At 43.9% G+C, this 23427-nt stretch overlaps 1 protein-coding gene across 4 annotated transcripts in view; it reads right to left on the bottom strand.

The window, feature by feature from the left end:
• VGLL4 (vestigial like family member 4) overlaps positions 1–23427 on the bottom strand; it is a 171052-nt gene that overhangs the window by 33728 nt on the left and 113897 nt on the right. For all 4 annotated transcript variants that reach the window (XM_055259870.2, XM_055259871.2, XM_055259872.2 and 1 more), the window contains one exon: positions 12302–12491. In XM_055259870.2, the coding sequence (XP_055115845.1) occupies positions 12302–12491 (190 nt within the window). The remainder of the gene's footprint in view (positions 1–12301; positions 12492–23427) is intronic.

Here is a 23427-nt window from a genome sequence, read left to right as displayed (position 1 = left end):
GAAAGGTGCTAACATGCAGGAGCAGACCCGGGAGACTGAGTTTGGGACCTGCCAAACTTTGACCAGGGAACACTTTCGTTTCTGTTAGAGCATCTTGAGAGAAGAGTGTTTTGAGACAATCTGAGCAGTGGCGAGGGGTGTCACCCCAGTTGTCAGATGCAGCTGAGGAAATGACTCCTAACGAGCTAGAAAACTCATAACCATCCCTGGTTGGGTCCAATGACATGGAAATTTAGGGATGCAGCGAGATTTCAGCTCTCAGATGTGCTTCTACCTTGACCTGACCTAATAGGGGTTGGTTTGTCCTTTCTACTTGGCCTTGACCCAGTTTCTGGGGTTTGTTTCTATGTAGATTCATTAGCTGCATTATTCTTAGGTCTCTTCAAGAAGAAAGGCAAGAGGCAGTATAAGAAGTTGGAAGAGAGGGCAGTAGCAACAGTTGCTTCCTTCTATTCTGCAGTACATGTTGCCTCTGCTGGGGCTGGAAGGCTTGGATCCAGAACGCAGATCCCTTGTCTGGCACAGTTTCTAGCTACTGCCAGACCCAGAACATTACTGCAACATTAAGCCTTCTAATTATGTTTTGGAGACAATCTGTGAAGAAATTTCAAAATGAAGACTGTGTATGTGTGTGTGTGTGTGTGTGTGTGTGTGTGTGTGTGTCTTTTAACCCACAGAAACAGCAAAATGGATAGAGAGCAAGACCTACCATTTATTAAGTAAAAACTACACCAGATACAGAATGTGGAGCTTGTAAACCACCTTGCTATGTTCCAGCTGCATGTGACACAGGCAAATAATTGTTTCATCAGCAAGAAATCAGAGGAAAATAAAAGAACCATCAATAGCCACACCTAGCCAAATTTCTTAGCATTTCTCTTCCCAGTCTTCAATCAAATCTATTAACGTAGATTTGGGACAGCACTTCATATACATTCAGGACAAACTGGTTTTGTGTCATAGTAAGAGTTCTATGAAGGTCATAGGCAATGTCGAGGTTAATCCTCTAGCTACGGATAAAAACAGCTGCTGCATATGTGCCCAGAGCAGAAGCATGTTCGTGAAGACAGCATTCCAAAAAGCACACTCAGAGGATCAGGAAAACAGCAGAATCCTGGGTTGTTTTGTTTCCTTACATTTTGAATACACTCGCATCATGTTAAAAGGTGACTCTGCACAGACCAATGCACATTCTGTCACATACCCCAAACGTCCTCTAATAGGCATCCCTCTTTGAGAAAAAAGTCCTTTCAAGGTTTTCATCCCACTTTTATAAACTTCATGGCACAGATTAGAACCACAGAGGCTAAAGCCTAAGTCCCCAGTGCAGCCTGGAACAGCCTTTGTTCTGCTTCTCTGACTCCTGCCCCCCTTGGCATTTCTTCATTCTGTGTCATCGTTTGGCCAGAAAATAATGCCAGCAGCAAGATGGGGAACTGCCTTCCCAGCTCTCTGCGAAGACTCTTAAGGCAGAAGCGAGGCCTGCTGGGAGAAGGCTGATGTCAGCTCTTAAGAGCACAGCTCCCTGCTCGGATAAGGAGGCCTTTGTTTTCAGCTCAACTGTGAAAATGAGAAAATGCCTCTAGCCTGACAAACAAGAAACCCACACAACACAGGTCAGGCCTGTGACCTTTACTTAAAGGTACCACACTCCATTAGCAAAACACTTCCAGGGAATCTGCAGATGCAAGAGTGGCCCTCAGAGAAGAGCAGCTCTGCTTTCACCTCAGGCAAGGCCGGTTACAACTCTAAAGCAAACCTCACAGAGAATCAGTTCCGAGGTGATGATACTCCCTAATGTGAATGGAAACACACACAACTGATATACATGGGGCGAAGTAGAGGGGGCTGTTAAAAAAATTAAAAATCCCGATGTAACAACAATATTGCAGTTTCTACATTAGTAATTTAGGACAACTACATTTATGACCATAAAATATCCTCTTAAATCCCCAGAATGCCTTTGGGAATACTTGTAAGATAGCGTATGAAAGTAAAGAATATAGAATTTCAGCACTGACCCTACCAAGTTTGGACTATGCCAAGGAGGCGTGGCAGAAAGAAAGAGCAGACAGTTTGAAGGATTCCATACCATAGGCTTTGATTTATGAAATCTGGAGGGAAAAAAAAGACATGTCTTCAAATACTTAAAGCAAATTATACGGCCGGGCGCGGTGGCTCACGCTTGTAATCCCAGCACTTTGGGAGGCCGAGGCGGGCGGATCACGAGGTCAGGAGATCAAGACCACTGTGAAACCCCGTCTCTACTAAAAATACAAAAAATTAGCCGGGCGTGGTGGCGGGCGCCTGTAGTCCCAGCTACTCAGAGAGGCTGAGGCAGGAGAATAGCGTGAACCCGGGAGGCGGAGTTTGCAGTGAGCCGAGATCGCGCCACTGCACTCCAGCCTGGGTGACAGAGCGAGACTCCGTCTCAAAAAAAAAAAAAAAAAAAAAAAAGCAAATTATAAAATGCTCCAGTTTGAATCTTTTAGGCTAAGGTTACTATTAGCTTGGGCCACTAACTTAAAATTGGGCCACAGATTTTAAACAAGAATTAAAACAATCTAAAAAGCAGCTTCCCGAGCATAAAGAAAACCCTTGTTTGTTCCTGTGGGATTCTCACCTGTACAGAGACTCATTTCAGGCCTCTTGGGGGCAGCTGGACAGCACTCCCCCTTCCACAGTCCCTGAGGGAACCCTGGTGAGGCTGTGGGGACCTGGAGTGTGCCGAACTACTAACGTCCTGGGGCCTCCACCCCTTTACTTCCCTCCATCCTCCTTTGTGTGTGCTAAAATGAACAGTCCCCACCTCCCAAAGATCCTCAGTAGTGTGTGGTTTGAGAGTGCTTAAGCTGCATCGTCCCAAACTATCAGGCATTAGGGTCCAGTATCGAATGATTCATCGCAGTTGGATATGTGTGCTATTAACATAAATATCCCATGGTGGCTGAGAGCACTGGCTCTAGGATCAGACAGCCTGAGTTTTGAATCCTGACTCTGGTACTTACCAGAGTGTGTGACCCCGAACAAGTTACAGAACTCTCAGTGTTACCATCTGTAAAGGAGGGATAACGACAGTCTCCACCTCATAGAACTGTGAGGATAAAACGATGGTGCCCACGAAGTACGCAGCACAGTGCCAGCACACAAGGGCTCACGAGTTGCTGCTATTAACAAGCCCTGAAACAAAAGCCCTCTCAATTCTCTGGATGCTGAGAATCAGGACCTATCATCATTCTCCATGATGAAGAGTTCACCTCTCTCTAAGGCTTATGTAGACATGAACACAATAACATGTTTTGCCTATAAATACACATTACTGTTTACAATGTCCCAGTTGCTAGCAGGGTCAAGGGACTAAAATAACCTCAGCTTTTCAATTTCCTCTGGGTTCAGTTTTAACCTGAAATGAGGAATTGCTTCCTTCACTCTCATGGAATCTGTGAAATAGTCTCTTGGTAACTGGTCCATATACATCCAAACTAAAGGCTCTAAAGACATAGAAGCAACAGCTACCCAAGAGGGTATGATCATGTTGCCAAAGATTTTACGTCCAGATACCAAAAACTAGATACTGCAGAACATTTGAGGTCTCATATATATAATCAACTCTTCTGCAAAAAATAAAATCCAGGGAAAACCCCCAATCCCATTTTAGCCAATCATCAATTTCTTCTTCTTACTGAGTTCCTATTATATGCCCAGCACTTGATTTCAAAGATTTCCTCCAACCTTTTGTCAAGCTGAATGAATTCGTGGTTTTGAGTTTGTTTTTCCCTCTTTTTCTATTCACCCCTATGGTGAGAAAAGTGAAGTGACAGGGCCAGGAAAAAACAAAACAAAACAAAACACCAGATGAACAATGAAGGATGAAAGGACAATGCAAGCAAAGGAAGAGGGAGGGAAGAAGAGGAAGAGGAGCTGCAACAGGAACCGGAGAGCCCAAGCCTGGAATATACACTCAAGGGCACACCAGAATCGGGACATCGGACTCCAGCAAACACTTCAAAGGAAGCGTCATAGAAGCAAAGACAACAAGGGGCCCATCTCACACCAGGACGGTGTTTCAAAGGCCCCCCATCAGCAAGGGGAGGCTGCGTTTTCTTTCACTGGGCCCTTCCTCATTCATTATGGGTTGCTCAGTGGGTCTGTGGCAAACACAGCTGGATGGAGCACAAGGCTAGTGACCATGGCTTTGATCCCAGTGTGAGCCTAGGGGCTCTGCCCTATTCTGTGGCCGGGGGCAAATATGCTGTAAATGTATACTGCTGATCAAAGAGAGGATGCCTGCTCCAACGGGAACGTGGGCTCAAACAGCACTTCCCCTCGAGACAGGGTCCAATTCAAGTCAACATAAAATTATTTAGCTTCCCCTAACACATGCCAGACATTGGACTGGTCAAGTGTCATCTTAAATACATGCTGTGCATCTCTAAAGCTGCATGTGATTCCCCAGGTGGGATGTAGCTATGGCATCATCAAATGATCACTGGTGTTGGTGTCACACACAGCAGGGTTAATCCCAGCTGCCAACAACTTAGACACATCATCCTCTCACAACCTCAATTTTTGCTTTTATAAAATCAATCTGATATAGACAAAAAGACAGAGATAGACAGATAGATGTAGAAATGTGCCTACCTAGTTTAAAGGGTCACGATTACTGTGAGAGTTAAATGACATAATATATTTCAAGTGTCCAGCACAGGGCCAGTCCAAAGTAAGCACTCAATAAATGTTCCCTTCCTCACAGATGACACATCCCACTCTAAGTCTACACACACACAGGTGCAACCTCTTCATTTCAGCACAGAGCCCTCTCAAGGTTCTACCGGCCAAGCAGCCTAGAATGACTCTCACAACCGATATGAATTTACCATACTGTTACACTGCACCCATTGTTTGCCTTCAAGAGTTTTAATTCTATTACAAATACACAAGATATTAAAATGCACAAGGTCATCCACTGCAGCGTTGTTAGTATTGTAAAGCACCTGAAATTGCCAAAATGTCCAAAAATAGGAGACTGGTTGGATGAGCTTTGATGCATGTAGGTAATGGAGTGCCACGCAGCTGAAATCCAGAGTGAGGAGCTGGTAGGAAAAGATTTCCACGATGTGTCATTGAAAAACATGAAGGCGGCCAGGCACAGTGGCTCACGCCTGTAATCTCAGCACTTTGAGAGGCCGAGGTGGGCAGATCACTTGAGATCGGGAGTTCAAGACCAGCCTGACCAACATGGAGAAACCCCATCTCTACCAAAAATATAAAATTAGCCGGGCGTGGTGGCACATTCCTATAATCCTAGCTACTCAGGAGGCTGAGGCAGGAGAATCGCTGGAACCCAGGAGGCGGAGGTTATGGTGAGCCGAGACTGCCTCATTGCACTCCAGCCTGGGCAACAAGAGTGAAACTCCATCACAAACAAACAAAGAAACAAAGAAAACACCAAGGCTAAAGTAAGTATACACAGTAGGTTATCGCACATGTAAGAAAGAAGGGGAAATGATAAAACATTCATGTATTTGCTTGATTTACCAAAACAGAAACACAAGAAGGATGCTTTGATTCCAGGGAAGGGAGTAAAAGGCGTGAACAAGACAGGGTAGGGAGTAACATTAAAAACATACTTTTTAGTACAGTTTTAACTTTGGGGAGGATGTTCATATCTTACGTATTCAAAAAATAAAATTTGAAAGGATGGAAAAAGTCTAAAACTGAATGCAAACAGAAATTAATGAACCTAACAATATATTTCAAATAACACGACAATACTGAGGAGAAAAGGGAAAGTCACTCTTCAAATTCATCCTGTGACTATTATACTCTCAGCATGGGAGAAGGAAAAACCATCAACAAATCCTGAATTCTTTTTATTTTTCAAAGTGGTATTGGCACCGTGCTTCTGAAACTACCTGACGTGCACTGCAGGAGTGGACCACGAGTACATGTGTGGATGTTGTTCTTACTGGTGAACCAGGGAGATACAGTATGGAACGGGGAGGGCGAGGAGGAGCTTGGGAGAGTTGGGTTAGCCCTGGAGCATCGCCAGTAACTCGTTATCTCCTAGCTCTTTCCATGGAAAGGATCTCGAAACAATGCTGTTCAACAGAACTTCCTGTGATGATAGAAATGTTCTGTATCTGTGCTGTCCGATACGGTAGCGACCGGCCACATGTGGCCACTGAGCTTGAAATGTGACTCCTGCAGCTGAGGAACCAGATTTTTAATTTTAATTTTAAATCAACACCTGTAGCTGGTGTCTGCCGTACTATTAGACAAATCAAGTCTAAAAGCAATGTCATCACAGTAACAATAAGTTACCATGAAAAGCTATGTAATCCATAGTAACGATAACACACCTAGCACCTGGATCTGGGCTTCTAAATCCTATTCCCCACTAAAAGGATCTGAAGTCCCCTGGAAAAACGGCTAATTCCATGGCTGGAGCAGGTAGGCTACAAGATGAGCCTAGAACAACTTGAAGGCCAGAAAATAAGAAAGTGCTCAACAACCACAACAAAATCATAGAGGTTATGACAAGGATACAGGACCAGTGGACAGGGTTCTTGTTTGTCAACTCTGGGACAGCCACAGTTCATTAAGACAGAAACCCTGGAGGCCATATGGATAATAAGTAGATAAATAGGCAGGCAGGCAGGAAAAAGGGGAAGAGTTCTTTCTTACCAGATTGCACTTGAATATCAAGGGCCATTAAAAAAAAAAAACTTATTGATTTTTCCACAAAATGAATCCCACTCTACCTCTTCCCATCCTTTAATCCACTCTTTCCAAACACAGAGTACTTTTCAACTTCCAAACAGACGTTCACGTTCTTAAGACTTTTCTTAAGAAATAAACAGAAATAATGTATTTCTCAGGGTCACCGTATTGGAACCAACCCAACAGTCCCATAGATAGGTTAATGGATAAACACAGAAATTGACCTTTCTAGTCTTAAAACTTAAAACTTACATTTGCTTTATCTGAGGTCCTTAGGAAAAGACCTTCAGTCCTCTCAAAAAAAAAAAAAAAAAAAGTGTCAAAGAACTGAAGCCCACCAGGTCACTATATCCAGACAAAGAGATGCGGGACCCTCCTTCATCATGATTGTGTCCTTGCTCCTCCCAAGTTCCTATTTGTTAAATCTTGTTTCATTTCTTCCCTGCTATATAAACCCCTAGCTTTAGTCCATCAGGGAGGTGGATTTGCCCCATCTCCTGGACTGTGGCACCCAATGAAAGCCCTCTTCCTTGGCAATACTCCTCATCCCAGTCATTGGCTTTCTGTGTGGTGAGCAGCAGGACCTAGACCAAACCCCTGGTGGTTCGGTAACAATATCAACAAAAAAATTAATAATGAGTTCAAATACGCCAGGTCCTAAGAGGCTGGAGTAAAATCCCAGGAATTCTAATTTTCAAAATTCTGAAGAAATCACTAAGGAAACCTCTCTTTTTTTCCCCTTCCCCTAAATCAAACTGGATAGAACTCAGTCTTACTCTCTGTTGCCTTTTTTCTTTTTTTTAAGACATCATCTCACTCTGTTGCCCAGGCTAGTGCAATGGCGTGATCTCGACTCACTGCAACCTCTGCCACCTGGATTCAAGCAATTCTCCTGTCTCAGCCTCCTGAGTAGCTGGGACTACAGGCACACACCACCATGCCCAGCTAATTTTTTTTGTATTTTTAGTAGAGACAGGGTTTCACCATATCCATCAGTCTGGTCTCAAACTCCTGACCTCATGTGATCTGCCCACCTCAGCCTCCCAAAGTGCTAGGATTACAGGCACGCGCCACCTTGCCCGGCCTCTGTCGCTTCTTACTCTGACTCAGAGCCACCTGATCTCTCCATCTTTCTACTAGAAAATGTCTCCACATGATGCTTATAATAAAATGCAGCCAAACCATGCACCTTTCAGGCCTTGTTAGCTAGCTACCGAAACTATTTTTCTTTCTTCCTCCCTCTCTCCCTTCCTTCCTTTTTTAGAGGCAAGGTCTCCCTTTTGTACCCTGGCTGGAGTGCAGTGGTGTGATCACAGCTCACTGCAGTCTTAAACTCCTGGGCTAAAGCTATCCTCCCACCTCAGCCTCCCAAGTAGCTGGGAGCAAAGGAGCACTCCACCAGGCCAAGCTAATTTAAAAAAATTTTTGTAGAGATGGGGGTCTTGCTATATTGCACAGGCTGGTCTCAAACTCCTAGGCTCAAGCAATCTGCCTGCCTCAGCCTCCTAAAGTGCTGGGATTACAGGCATGAGCTAGCACACCCAGCCAAAACTCTTTTCCAATAACACTCCTTTCCCCAGAATTATTGTGATTGTTTTAGTGATAAAAAACATCACATTTTCATTATATGTCATTAACAAACTCTAAGAAGATAAAACACAAAAACCATTTTGTAATCTCCTTAAAGAGACAGATACACTAGGCTATTCCTTTTCAAATAATTATGAATCTGTAATTTATTGCAGATAACTTCTTAGGCATTAAATATAAAGGAGGAAGCATGCTATAGCCCAAATAGGAAACATTTCATCAAACAGCAGCACTAAATACCCTACAACACGAAGAAGACAGACAGGCAGTATCTTTCCAATCTGCCTGTGAAATCTGTCATTAGGCTCTTAGAAAACACAGTACAAACAATGGTAATGTTACTAAAATTAATAACTATCACACAGTAAACAAGTAACACTCAGAAGGACCTAACCACACACCGATCGCCTTTCCTCCTTACTGAAAGGCAACAGGCTAGTCAGAGACGACACCGGTGGCAGCCAAGAGATCTTTATTGGAGAGGTAGAGGTCAGGTCGCGCGGGGGAGAGAGAGAAAAGAAGAGAAGAGAGAGAAGAGAGAGAAGGGAGGGAAGGGGAGGGGAGGGGAGGGGAGGGGAGGGGAGGGGAGGGGAGGGGAGAGGAGGGGAGAGGAGAGGAGAGGAGAGGAGAGGAGAGGAGAGGAGAGGAGAGGAGAGGAGAGGAGAGAGCTGCTGGTGTGCTGGGTTTTATATCCCTTGGGCCTACGTGGGGCGGGCACAAGGGAAGGCGGGAGATGCTTCTTTCTGATTGGCCCTCCTTTGGCGGGTTCAGACAGTGCCCGGTCAAGGAGGGGAGAAGAACCCGGAACCGGCACCATTAAGATACCCCTGTTACCTAACACTTACACTGTACACTTAAAAACGGTTAAGAAAATACAGTTTATAATATATATATTTTTTACCACAATAAAAGAAAATGAGGGGGGGAGTCACCTGGCTGGTGTAAGGGAGTCTGAGAGAGGAGGTTACTCCTGTTTCTATTTTCCTAAAACTTTGTATAATAATGTCAATTGTGATTTGCACATAAAATTTGAGGATTCTATTATTTACACTTAAAATTATTTATAGTGTCATCACAGACCCATACATCAAGGTCTTATCTGTAGCCACCAAGAGAGCTACAAAATTATTTTTTCTTTTTCTTTTTTTTTTTGAGATGGAGTCTCGCTCTGTCGCCCAGGCTGGAGTGCAGTGGCACGATCTCGGCTCACTCCAAGTTCCGCCTCCCAGGTTCACGCCATTCTCCTGCCTCAGCTTCCCGAGTAGCTGGGACTACAAGCGCCCGCCACCATGCCCGGCTAATTTTTTGTATTTTTAGCAGAAACGGGGTTTCACCGTGTTAGCCAGGATGGTCTGGATCTCTTGACCTCGTGATCCACCTGCCTCAGCCTCCCAAAGTGCTGGGATTACAGGCGTGAGCCACCGCCCCCAGCCTTCTTTTTTTTTTTTTTTTGAGACGGAGTCTCGCTCTGTCGCCCAGGCTGGAGTGCAGTGGCGCAATCTCAGCTCACTGCAAGCTCCGCCTCCCGGGTTCACGCCATTCTCCTGCCTCAGCCTCTCCGAGTAGCTGGGACTACAGGCGCCCGCCACCACGCCCGGCTAATTTTTTGTATTTTTAGTAGAGTCGGGGTTTCACCGTGGTCTCGATCTCCTGACCTCGTGATCCGCCCACCTCGGCCTCCCAAAGTGCTGGGATTACAAGTGTGAGCCACCGCGCACGGCCCTTTTTTTTTTTTTTAAGACAAGAGTCTCAGCTGGCTCACTGCAACCTCCGCCTCCAAGGTTCAAGCGATTCTCATGCCTCAGCCTCCCAAGTAGCTGGGATGACAGGCATGCACCACCACACCCAGCTAGTTTTTTGTATTTTTAGTAGAGACGGGGTTTCACCATGTTGCCTAGGCTGGTCTCAAACTCCTGGCCTCAGGTGATCCACCCACCTTGGCCTCCCAAAGTGCTAGGATTACAGGTGTGTGAGCCACTGCGCCTAGCCAAAAATTATTTTCTGAACATTTTAATATTCTAATAATAATATTAACATTGACTAAAGCTGAGTACTTACTATCTGCCAGGCACCATACTTAAGTCCTTACAATAATCCTATGAGGAAGGAATTGACATTATCTGTGATGAAAGATAAAGATAAAGTGGGAATTGAACCCAGGCATTTTGATTAAAAGGCACATACTATCAAACATTAAATCCACCATATATACATATGTATATATTCTTATTCTCTATCATCATAACCACTATCTGAACAATGGAATAAAAATAACAGCTCCCATCAACTAAGTGCTATACCGTGCCAAGCTCTTTGCATATTTTAACTCTAGTCCTCATAATAGCTCTATACATTAACTATTACCATTGTCATTGTCCAATGACAACGATATAACTGTCAAGGATACTGGGCCCAGCTAAATTAAGTGACTTGTCCAAAGCCTCACAGCTGTTGTGTGGCAGAATCAGGATTTAAATTAAGGCATGTTTGTCTGCAGGCTGCCTTCCCCTTTCTTACTTATGAAAAGAAAAAAAAAAAAAATACCAAATGCTCTTATTTGGGTTTGGGAAAAGCAGATGGGAAAGTATAAGAAATTCGTAGGAATAAAAGAATGAACTGCAAGAGTTGAGCACCCAGGAGTTAAGCTAGCCCTGCCTGCGGAGTGCATTGTTTGTAGGGCCTTCCTGCTGGATTCCTGATGGTAGCAAATTCCAGGACTCCAGACTGCAGGCTCAGCCTCTGACTAACACTGCAGTGATTTATTTGAGGATAAATACCTCTGTCAGTGTCTTATGACTGAACACAACAGTCCAAGCTGACTGGAATGAGCGGAATGCTAGGACGCTAGAGCTGAGGCAGCAGAGGCGGGAGCTGGGCCACCTCTCTGCGGAAGCTCTGCCTCCAAGGAGGAGCCCTCCCTGCTCTACCTTCCTGTGGGGAAACAGCAGTGCCCTCAGGAATTGGAGCATCTTTACTAATGAGGAAACAATGACTCATGCTGGAGTGAGCGCTTGGGAAGGGGGAAGGAGGACCTCTGTACCTGCACACGCAAAGCTACTCCCTCCAATACTCAGTGCAACCTTGCCAGGATTGGCAATATAACTCCGAGAACACCAACTGCCCTCACCACTGTACCGTAGACTCTCTGGGCAGCTGGTGGGGCGTCTCCAAGTCCTGAAAACTGGGGAGAAGCCTCTCCCTTTGCGAGGAGGGTGTGTGCCGAGAGGAGAGTGCAAAGGGGAGAAGCCGGGTGCATGGAAGCAGGAGGCTTTTCCAATGGAAACATGGTGACATTGCACAGATTCAGAGACCTGTGGTTTCAGCCTGTGTTTCACAAATAACAAAACTGAGGCCCAAAGAGTTGAAGCAATTCGTGTCAAGAAGGTAGACAGTCAGTGGCAGATCAAGGACTGGCTGGATGTGATGAGTGGCACCTTGTCATGAGCATAGGAAGCTGGCTTCCTTTTATGGGAAGGTCCCAAGTTTGTACCAGGGGCACATAAGGTGGGATGAACACTTACTTCTTCGTGTGTACAATCCTAGACTCCTGAGTAAGAACTTTACAGACGTCTGCTCGGTCAAAAAGGTGCTGAGCTTCCCTTCTATTTGTCTGGTGCATAATGACATTCACTAAACGTTGACTCTCCTAAAAACAATCAATATGTACAGGCAAAAAAAAGCGAAGCTTAGCAGACGACTACTCGACTACTCGCAGAAGTTCTAAGGGGACATTAACTTCTGTGGAGTTTAACATGCGGAAAGTCCTACAAGTAGGCTGGAGGGAAGTCAGACTTCCATCTCACCACGAGTTATCAAAATGAGTTTACTACCTTCTTTCTGGCAGATGAGCACTATTTTTCTTTTGTAAATAATATCCTTTTCAAATAAAGTATGCAAATGGTAACATCAGAATTAGCACAAAGTTGCAAAACAAATAGGGCCCCAGCACGGAGCACCCTTAAGCCAAAATAAGAACACAGGAACTCACAGATGGGGGTTGAAGATGCGACTCATCTTGGAGACGTGGTCATTGTCACAGTCTAGGTCCTCGTCACCTGGCTCCATGCTGAACTTCCTCTTGCTGGGGCTGATTGGGGGAGGGCCAGTGCGGTGACTGCTGAGGGCAGAGGCCACCGGCAGGGTCTGCATTCTGGGTTCTCCCCTGAGAGCAGCTTCACCTACGCAGAGAGAGATGATGTGGTCACGAAGCAGGAGAAAGGCCCCCATCTCAGTCCCCCAAGCTCCCCGCCCGCCCAGCCAGCCCCTTACAAAACTACTCCCAGTGGAAAGTTTTTGGCAATGGGACGGGGCCGCCTGCCATCCTCTGAACATGGTTTGAGTGTGGTTAGCTGCCAACCATGAGACATTTTACATCAACGTGGTTTTCTAGCACAATCACTCTTTAGGGTAGAGTTTAAAATAAACAGTTGCAATAAAATAGCTGGGGGGAGGCAAAAAGCATGTGCTGTAAACAATTTCAAAAGTTAATTTAAAACACCAAAGGTCTTTTCACGTGTGGGTATTCCACTCGATGTGGACAGGAGAATGACCTCACTGCATTCATGAAACCACTATGCCCAACTCACTTTTCCTGCTTGTTCTGTTTTTGTTTTTTTTTTTTTAATTGTAGTCTTGGTATTTAATTTCTTTTAGAAGAATGAGGAAAGTTTATGGGCTAATAGTTCACACATTTGCCCCTAAAGTTAAAAGAAATATAAATACATTGTTTAATGGGAAATAAATGTTTAATTCTTATAGTACACTAAAACTTGCACTTTAAAATATTATCAGCACAAAGCTTCAGCATATAACTTATCACAAGCATAATATGTAGGTAGGTGCAGTTCTGAAACAGGTTTCGAAGTCAGGCAATCAAATTAGGGTCCAAATTTCCATTTGATTTGACATCTTGGTGTTTTTCATTACTATTTTAGAAGGTTTTGTACTAGGCAATCACTTTGTGCCTCGCTGTGAATTAAAATAAGCATAGCCCTTCATAGTAATAAAGGTTGTGTACCTTCTAAACTTTATAAAGACGAATGATTAAGAGAAAACTTCAAACTTTCTAAGTCACATGGGGGGAGCACCTAAATTTTTCACAAATAATAACCCTTTTGTTGTGCTGTACATTTTGGTCTCTTGGACCTGACCAATTTTGTTTCCATTTGGTCACAATTTGAGAGTAATACGAGGATAAAGTCAACTTCATCTGAGGCCTTGTGGTACCTAAGAAAAGGAATCTTTGTTTGCCACCACTAATTTTCATATCATCACAGATGTGTGGACAGTGTTAACAGTCATTTACTTCATACACATATGACAAATATGATTTTGTTGGAGAAAGGAGTGAGGAAAAACCGTCTGAATATTTACCAGGAAAAATAAAAACTTGGCCAATTTACTCAGCAAGATATAAACTAGCAAATATACAGTGACCCATAATATACCTCCAGCCAGGATTTCTTTTAAGGATTCTGGCCCCAAAGCAAACTGGAACTTTCCATTTTAAATGAGATACCTAAAACACAGTCCTCACGCTGGCCTGCCACACTCAGAAATTCAGTATGATCTTGGTTGGCCTATACTCCCTATTTAGTAATTTTTCATTTTAAAAAACAAAAAAAAGCAGCGCTCATCTTTATACCTTCATAAATTAGAAAAATATCCTTTCTAATTATCTCCCTTCTTTGTGATACTTCCTCCTCCACAAAGAGAGAAGAGGGTGTTTCCAAGGGAAAGTGTTCAGAAGCCCAAGCCCAGCTAACTTTCTGGGAAGCCCTGATGATACCCCCAGGAACACAGCAACTGCAAATCAAACCTTATCAAAATGGCACCAGCTGACCCTCCTCTCCACCCAGGGTTTCTCAACACCCCTGGCAGGATGCGAGGGGATGAGGAGTCCTCGGGCTTGGACCCCCGAACTATGGTCATCATTTCATCAGATGCCAGCTGTGTAGCAACAAGAGTTGCTATGGAAAACAACCACTACAGCAACAGACTGAAATCACTCCAAAAAAGGAGCCATCACTCATTCCACCAGCATACGCTGTGACGCGGAAAGCAAAACCCTTGGGTTAAGAACAACATTCCCACTCCCCTCCCCAGTTTCCATCCTAGTAAAAATTCTCGTGCTTGTTTGCGTTTTTAAGTTCATCCAACGGATGCAGTGCTTATCTTTAAGACTGAATCACTGATGTCTAACATAGAAAAAAATTCCACAAGAATCCTCAGAAAACACTGGAGATTTCTAACCCACAGATGGGGGTGGGACTGGGGCTACAGGCCCCATGAAGGCACTCCAGGTGTCCTTTACCAGGGACTGTGACAGAAGCCTCCACCAGGTCCCCTGGAGACAGTGGTAAATGCATGCTGTAGTACTTCAGTATCTCAGTTTGCCGGCGCTGGAAGGAGCCCAGGAAGCACAGTTTGCCTCATTTGATGGATGACGAAGCTGTGCCCCAAAACATAGCGTGACTTACCCAGGATCCTCCAGTTAACAGGTTAGCTGGAGGCAAGAACCCATGGCCTCTGCAATCAGACAACGCCTCATCATAAGACTGTGCAGCCTCACACAAGGCTTAGAGCAAAGGAAAAGAATCTGCACATAAGGTCAGGGACAGGTCCGTTGACTTATGTGCCTTTATGCATCGTTGGGGCCCCTCCCTAGACGGCCCTAACCCAACACTTGTATTTTAGACAAGAGTGGTAACTGCTGTATGTCTGGTGGGGTTAAAATTATTTTAGTAAAACTGAAGCAAACATTTGGTCTGGGAGACAGGACACTTGCGTTGCAATCTTGACTCTTCCTTTATTTAGGATGGGGTGAATGTGGGCACGTGCTTCCCCTCTCTGGGCCTCCCTCCATACAACAAGGAGCTGGACTAACTAATGTGTCATGTTCTTTCCAGCTCTTAGAATTACTGATGCAATTCTATGATCAACAAGTGGTCAACCAACTAACCAACATTTACTAAGAAATTGTTACTTGTTTAATTGTGAACTATGACAGCAAAACTCAAGGTATGTACCTCAGATGTTATTCATCGAAAAAAACAAGGGTGACCCTGGGGTCAAATAAATTTGGAAACCGTGAGATTGAACAACTTTTACAGGAGTTTAACTACAGGCCTTTCTGTCTTCTAGTGCACCTCAGTCTCTGAGATGGAAACCCAGCAGGGCTGCTTTCAATCCCCCCGCGCCCCCGCCCACCCCCAATCCTACACAGCTCTGTGAATTCCATCTTCCAAAGCGCCACTCTCAGCACGTTGGCCCATCCTCACCCCAGATATCCAGTGACTGCAGACTTCTGTATTCGAAACCCCAACTGCCTTTCTCATTTTCATTCCTAGTATTCCTCTTTATGAGCCCTGAAAATTTCAGCCCAAAAAGTTAAACTAGACTCATCACCATTCCACAGAGAACTTGTTCTTCCCTCAATCTTCTCATTTAAGTTCATGCATCCTGCAAAAACCACTTAAAATGCCTCCTCCATCAGGCTGTCCTCCTTGATTCCTCCAGCTGAAGGTCATCTCCTCTTCCTCTGAACAGCTATAGAAACTTATCACTCTGGTGCTTCCCTCCCTACTTTATTTTGTGCTCCTGGAAGCAGGTAGCATTTAATTCATTTAATAAACCTGAGAGTGCACAGCACAACTGACCTACTGAATCAATGAGGCAAGGTGACAGGACGGGCAGTTTACAGAGCTTGAGGATATGTTAAAGATCAAAGATGCTATAGAATAAGGAGTGTTAAAAGATCTATTTAAAAATATATGAAGAACTCTTACAACAATTAAAAAGATAACAAAAAATAGAAACAGATCTAAATAGGCATTTCCCAAGAGAAGATATGAAAATAGCCAATAAGCACATGGAAAGATGTTGTATTAGTCTGTTCTCATGTTGCTGATAAAGACATACCCAAGACTGGGTAATTTATAAAAAAAAAGAGGCCTAATGGATTCACAGTTCCACATGCCTGGGGAGGCCTCACAATCATGGAGGAAGCCGAAAGGCGTGTCTTACATGGTGGCAGACGAGAGAATGAGAATGAGAGAAAGGGGTGTTCCCTTATAAAACTATCAGATCTTGTGAGACTTACTACCACGGGAACAGTATGGTGGAAACCACCCCCATGACTCAGTTATCTCCCACCGGGTCCCTCCCACAACACGTGGGAATTATGGGAGCTATAATTCAAGATGAGATTGGGTGGGAACACAGCCAAACCATATCAGATGTCCAATGTCATCAGCCATCAAGGAAATGCAAATCAATACCACAAAGAGCTACCACTAACACCTGTTAGGATGGCTATGATCAAAAGACAATACAAAAGTGTTAGCACGGATGTGGAGAAGTTGGAACACGTGTACGCTGCTGGTAGAATTGTAAAGTGGCATTGAGAGGTGACGCCAGCTGGACTTGTGGGTTGGGTGGGGACTTGCAGAACTTTTCTGCCTTACAAGAGGACTGTAAAATGCACCATCAGCACTCTGTAGCTAGGATTGTAAAACGCACCAATCAGTGTTCTGTGGCTAGCTAGAAGTTTGTAAAATGCGCCAATCGGTGCTCTGTAAAAACGCATCAATCAGCTCTCTGTGGCTAGCTAGAGGTTTGTAAAATGGACCAATCAGCACTTTGTAAAATGGACCAATGAGCAGGACATGGGCAGGGACAAATAAGGGAATAAAAGCTGGCCACCCCAGCCAGCAGCGGCAACCCACTCAGGTACTCTTCTACGCTGTGAAAGCTTTGTTCCTTTGCTCTTCACAATAAATCTTGCTGCTGCTCACTCTTTGGGTCCATGCCACCTTTAAGAGCTGTAACACTCACTGCAAAGGTCCCCAGCTTCATTCTTGAAGACAGCGAGACCAAGAACCCACCAGAAGGAACCAACTCCGGACACAGCATGGCCACGGTGGAAAACAGTCTGACGGCTCCTCAACTGATGAAACACAGAGTTACCACATAACCTAGCAATTCTTGTTGTGGGTACATAACCAAGAGAAATGAAAACATGTCCACACAAAAGCTTGTACATGCATGTTCATAGCAGCATTATTAAAATCGCTAAATAGTGGAAACAACCAAAATGTCCATGAACTAATAGATGTAAAAAATGAAATATCCATGATGAAATATTATGCAGCTATAAAAAGGAGTAAGATACTGATTCATGCCATGGCACAGATGAACCTAGAAAACAGTATGCTGAGTGAAGGAAAGCAGACATAAAAGGCCACCTACTGTCTGATTCCATTTCTATGAAATGTCAGAAGAGGGAGGCTCACAGGCAGAAAGCAGGTGAGTCGGTGCTGGGGGCTGGGAGAAGGGGGAATGAGAGGTGACAGTTCACGGGTGGCAGATTTCTTTGGGGAATGACAAAAACCTTCTAAAATTGATTGTGATAAAAGTTGCATAACTCTAAATACGCTAAAAACCACTGAAGTGTATTGTAGACTTTAAATGGGTGAATTGTATAGTATGTGAATTATGTCTCAGTAGAAATGTTAACTCTTCCTCCTCCAAAATAAGAATATAAGCAGTATAAGGCTCCAATATCATTAGATTCTTTTTTCTCTCAGGCTTTTCACACTAAACTATTAAAACAATTAAGAACAGGCATTCATGAATTTCCCCAGAAATAAAAACAAACCTTTTGTTATTATAGTTACATCTCCCTGCAATATTAAAGTCAGATAATTTTTAAAACATTATTTATTAAGCTAGAAAAAGTCAAATCAGTGAACCACTTGAGGTGACTTGGGCTCTTGGATTCATCACATCCTATAAAGCTGCAGCTCAGCTTTTAATCAGTGTGTCCAGTGCCTGTGACACGTTGAAGGCTGTGCAAAGTACAGTCACAAAAATAAATGATGAAATGTATACCGACCCTGACTGCAAGGGTAGGAGGCAAAAGTACATACACCAAAAGGAACTTATCTTGGGAGTGCAAGAGGCTTTTTCCTCTTGTCCTAACATGTATCCTAAATTTCACAATGGTCTGGCAATTGAAAAAGGAGAAAAGATTATCTTTCTTTTTCAAGAATAAACAGAAGGAAGATCTGAGCTGAGTAACCCCGTATTTTAAGCTTTACAAGTTGGCTTAACTAAAACTGTCAGTTTTACTTCTTTCAAATTCCCAATGACAACTAAAGAAGTTTTATTTTTTAAATGTATTTGGCCTTTTACATGGAGATAATTTTATCTATGCACCTGTTAGAAAAATGCCTAGATAAAATGAAGAAAAATGCCTAATATACACAAAATTAACTCCTGTGGTTTTTTGGCATGGTGGCAATTCTAATATATGGATAAACAATATTCCTTCAAATTTCCCCAAAGAAGATAAGCAAAGATTTTGGCCTAAGATTTCACAAGAATCAGCATGTTTATTTCGATGGCAGAGAAGTTTAACAGAGAGAAATGAAAAAAGAGAATCACCTTGCTTTATGCTGTGCTATAATATGATTTTGATAAAATATCACAAGAAAATTCTGCTTTCAAAGTCAAAATGGAAAGAGGGGAGGAGGACAGGGAGGAACCGTGGAAAATGTAACCCCATTATATAATCCTGTTATTACCATATCTCAAAGATCTTAAGACTATTTCCTACATTTTAATATTGCTAAGACTGAAGTTTATCTTACAAATAATTGGCATATATTAACAGCCAAGATTGCTTCTTTTTCAGTGGTACATAAAATAATGATTCACACAGAACCTAACTCCACAGGCTTCAAAACAGCACTGGTCTCTTCAACCTCCATTTCTTTTTTTTTTTTTTTTTTTTGGAGACAGTGTCTCACTCTGTTGCCCAGACTGGAGTGCAGTGGCGAGATCTTGGCTCACTGCAACCTCTGCCTCCTGGGTTCAAGTGATTCTCCTCCGTCAGCCTCCCGAGTGTAGCTGGGACTACAGGCACTCGCCACCATGCCTGGCTACTTTTTTAAAAATTTTTTAGTAGAGATGGAGTTTTACCATGTTGGCCAGGGTAGTCCAGAACTCCTGATCTCAAGTTATCTACCCGCCTTGGCCTCCCAAAGTGCTGGGATTACAAGCCTGAACCACCGAGCCTGGCCTAACCTCTGTTTCTTTACTCATAAAATTAAGTGGTTTGATTAGATCATCTTGACAGCCTACTTTTGGCTCTAATGGACTACATCTTACATAATAGATGTATCTTCTAAAGTTAAGTTTCCTTTTACTGCTAATCAAGAAATACTTTCCAAACTTTTACAGCACACTTTACATAGTGGTAGAAAAAGCAGATTCAACAAAGTAATCAACTAACAAAATATTTTGAGAATTAGCTAATTATTAGCATCTCATGATTAAGGGAGATTTCATTAAAAAACAAGGACTCTTTTAGTTCTCAAAGTTCCAGCAACATTCATTTATTCGAATACTAAAAGAAAGTTATAGCCAGCTGAAACCTGGACAAATAGAATCTGGTCCACCAAATGCAGATTCGATTTTCATAGAACAGAACATCAAGGCCATGACCTTCAACACAGAGATGGGGCGAGTGATTGGGTTTCAGGGGGATTAATGGACTCTCCCAGGGATAAGGCAGCGTTAGCATGGGAACCCGGGTCTCAGCCACATGGCCCCTCACCAACTGTGCGGGCTCATTGCCAGATTAGGGTGTAGGCTGCATAGGAGGCGATGGCATGGCTCCGAGCAATTAATCAAAATAATGGTATTTGTGGGCATTTTCTGGAGATTAGACCAACAGCACAGGGTGAAATGAGAATGTCTTTATGGAGAAGGAGAGGGTAAAATATAGTCAAATGTATCTTGCTGTAACTTTTAAGGATAGATTTTTGACAAAGATCTCTATGCTGTGCCCAACAGAGTTTAAGTCCACAATTTAAATCTCCACTGTGTCTAAGGCTTTATGTTCAGCCCCCCTCCCAGCCCCTTTATCATGTTTGAACCTAAATCAAAGAAGCAAAACCATAGCTCAGTCGGCCAAGCCAGCCGTGCTGCACTGATGTGTCTCCTTCAGGCTGACCACAGCCCATGGCAACCGACTGACATCATGTCCTGGCGAGAGGGCACCCTGCTAAGAGGACCCTGCTCCCACATTCCACGCCCCTCTCAGATCTCACCCTCTCATCACTGTGCAGGGGAGAAGCCCCCGGCAGCCAGGGGCTTACTCACTTTCTTTCAAATAATACTTCTTTGTCTCACGGTCGAGCAGCTGGGGACAAGACACCGTGAAGTCAATCTCCTTCAAATTGTTCAACTTGTGGCTAGCCCCATTCTGGCTCACTTTTTTCTTTTTTTATGGGACGCCCATTGCAATGCGAGCCGGCAGATAAAAGCCGTGACGTGCTGTCTGCCCAAGCGCAAGGATCGCCTGCAATTCCCCCAGCCCTTGGGTGGCAACACAAAGCACCTCTCATACTATAATGCTCTGCTCTGGGCGGCCCCAGGCTCAGCTCTAATCCTGCAGAGCCCGACCTCGCCTCGGGGGAGCCGGCTGGACTGGGAAGGGCTGTGCAGGGTCCACACCCTGGACTGGGCTTGGTGTGAGCAGCTCTACTCTTTTTTTTAAGAGCAAAGATGAGATTGTGTTGAGAGAGTACAGCCTCTATCTTGGACTACTAATAGTTAAGGATAACAATAGCACAATAAAACTGGTAGAAGTGAAGCATATGCCATCTTCACTAGAATTTCAAGGAATCTAAATCATTTCATACACACTATACTTTGTAGAAGCCTTCCTGTATCTTCTATGAGTGTATTTTATTTTATAAGCATATTACAACATGATCTATTGTTCTGACTTTTCTTAATGCAGCCCTGTGAGGGAGGCGGGGAAGAACAGCTCCCGCCTTGCAGCCGAGGAAACTAGTGTTTCAAGAATTAAGTGAATTTCTCAAGGTCACAAAGCTGATTGATGGAAGCACTGCAAGTAGAAACCTGGGATTTAGACTCCCCAACTTCCATCATCTTTCTAGGTGTGCAAGATGCTTCACTGGTTGAGGAAAATAAATGGGAGGAAGACAACTGAGGAGGGAGGAAGGCGGAGAAGAGAGGGGGAGGGGTCGGGAGGAAGGGGAGTTCATTGGCTGAACCATGCCCACCCCTGGAATTAACACGTTAAAGTCCTGAACCCCAGTACTGCAGAGAACATGGCTGTATTTGAAGACAGAGACTTTAAAGAGGTAATTAAGGTGAAATGAGGTCATTAATCCAATCTGACTGTTGTCCCTATAACAAGAGATTAGGACAAAGACACATTACAGAAAGGCCACCATGCGAGGACACGGGAGAAGAGAAGGCGGCCATCTGCAAGCCAAGGAGAGAGCCTGCCAGAGAAATAAGCCCACTGACTCTTTGATCTCAGACTTCCAGCCTCCAGGACCAATGAGTTAATACATTTCTGTTGTTTAAACCACCCAGTCTGCAGAATTTTATTCTGGCAGCCCCAGGAAACTAATCCAGAGAGGAAAGAAGAGAGGACAGGACTGAAACCTGGTTCTGACACCAAAGATGAACGGCTGCAACTGTCCCATCTGTCTGACCTAACATAGTAGGACTGAGATGAAAGCAACTGAACATACAGATGCCGCTTCCAGACCAGAAGCACCTGAGCACAGGAGGAAACAAACATATGGGCTGGCAAGGGAGGAGAATGGGTTTCCTGGCTGGGCACTGGGGAAATGTACAGCTGCGGCCTGCCCCTCTGACTTAGTGATCATCTGCCCTGCACTAGCCAGAGGAACCTCGACCTCCCAGGAATTCTTCTGCTTGCCTGTAAGAGAGGAGGACTAGGTTTGTGTTCACAAACCAGGCTGGGGCCTCCTTTGGATGAGGAGGCAGTGGGTCTGAGATCGGACCTGCTCCCAGACATGTCGTACTGATGATGCTGGTGCAGGAGGGATGGTGTCTGCTGGCGCCTCTGGTTTTAAGTATTAATAGCTGTAATTTTACAGGGGCTGAAGGGGAAAAGATAAAAGAATGCCAAAGAAATTATGTCTATAATTCTCAACATCCATTGTGAATATACACTAAAGTGTTTTTTAATGAAGTTACTCTGAATACCAAAAAGCACTAAAAATACTTTAAATTAAAACTTGTTATCACATCCACACATTGTTATTCATTTAATTAGGAAGTTCTATACTGCTTAAAATCATTTGATTGTCTTCAGGGCTAATAAAAGTCCCTGCTGTCTCATTTACCCTGTTGGATTTAGTTTACATCTGAACTGTATCTTGATAGACTATGTAATACTGCAACCTCCGTGGAATTAACACTGAGTAAGTGGGGTCAAACTAATGTCTTACTATACATATCATTTTGGCTTGAAGAAAACTCAGGTGTGTAACACAACACAAACAGCCTGAAGATCAGCAGATCTAGGTTTGAGGTTGGGTTTTAGCTTTGTAAATCATAAGATTCAAAAAGATCAAACACAAAAGATTGAACACTCATCCACTTCCCTGGTTTCCTGATGCAGATTTAGTAGCGACACCTACCTTCTCTTCTTGGTCCTCCATTCCCTAGACTGTGGCTCTCAGGCAGCCTCAGAGGCCTCTGAGTAAACTAGGAAAGTGCAGTCCCCGCTTAGAGTGCGAGCTCCCCTGTGGCTGTGCTCGTGCAGGCTAAGGACTGGCATCAGCCTGAGTATTGCACTGACATGGCCCCGACACATCACTGGTGAACCCCAAGGAGACAAAGTCAGCTCAGAACCTTTAACAACAAGTGCACAGTCCTCCTTAATGGAAAAGGCTCTTAAAGCCTGGCAGAAATTCTGCACTATATTTACTTGCAAATCTACTTTTGTAACATTTTACTGTTAATGAGAAGGAGGAGAGTTATGAAAATAAATTGTTAGCAGATGGTATTGGAATCAGGCACTTTGCTAGGGGCTCAATTTCCTCCCTGGTAGAGCTTATAAATGTTTAGAAGGAGTAGCTGGATGAGGGTAAGCAAAAAAAAAAAAAAAAGAGGCTTGTTCAAACCTCTTCAGCAGTTGAGCCAAGCCTCCGGAGGGACCCTGGTTGCCACGAAACAGAGGGATTAAGCTGGTAATGGTATAACCTCTTCAAAATGTAAGTGTTTTGGTAAAAATACTCAAAAAATTTCTGTCTGCAA

Source organism: Symphalangus syndactylus, chromosome 21, assembly GCF_028878055.3.
Source record: "Symphalangus syndactylus isolate Jambi chromosome 21, NHGRI_mSymSyn1-v2.1_pri, whole genome shotgun sequence".
Classification (NCBI taxonomy): Eukaryota; Metazoa; Chordata; class Mammalia; order Primates; family Hylobatidae; genus Symphalangus; species Symphalangus syndactylus.
This window is presented reverse-complemented; position numbering and strand designations above follow the sequence as displayed.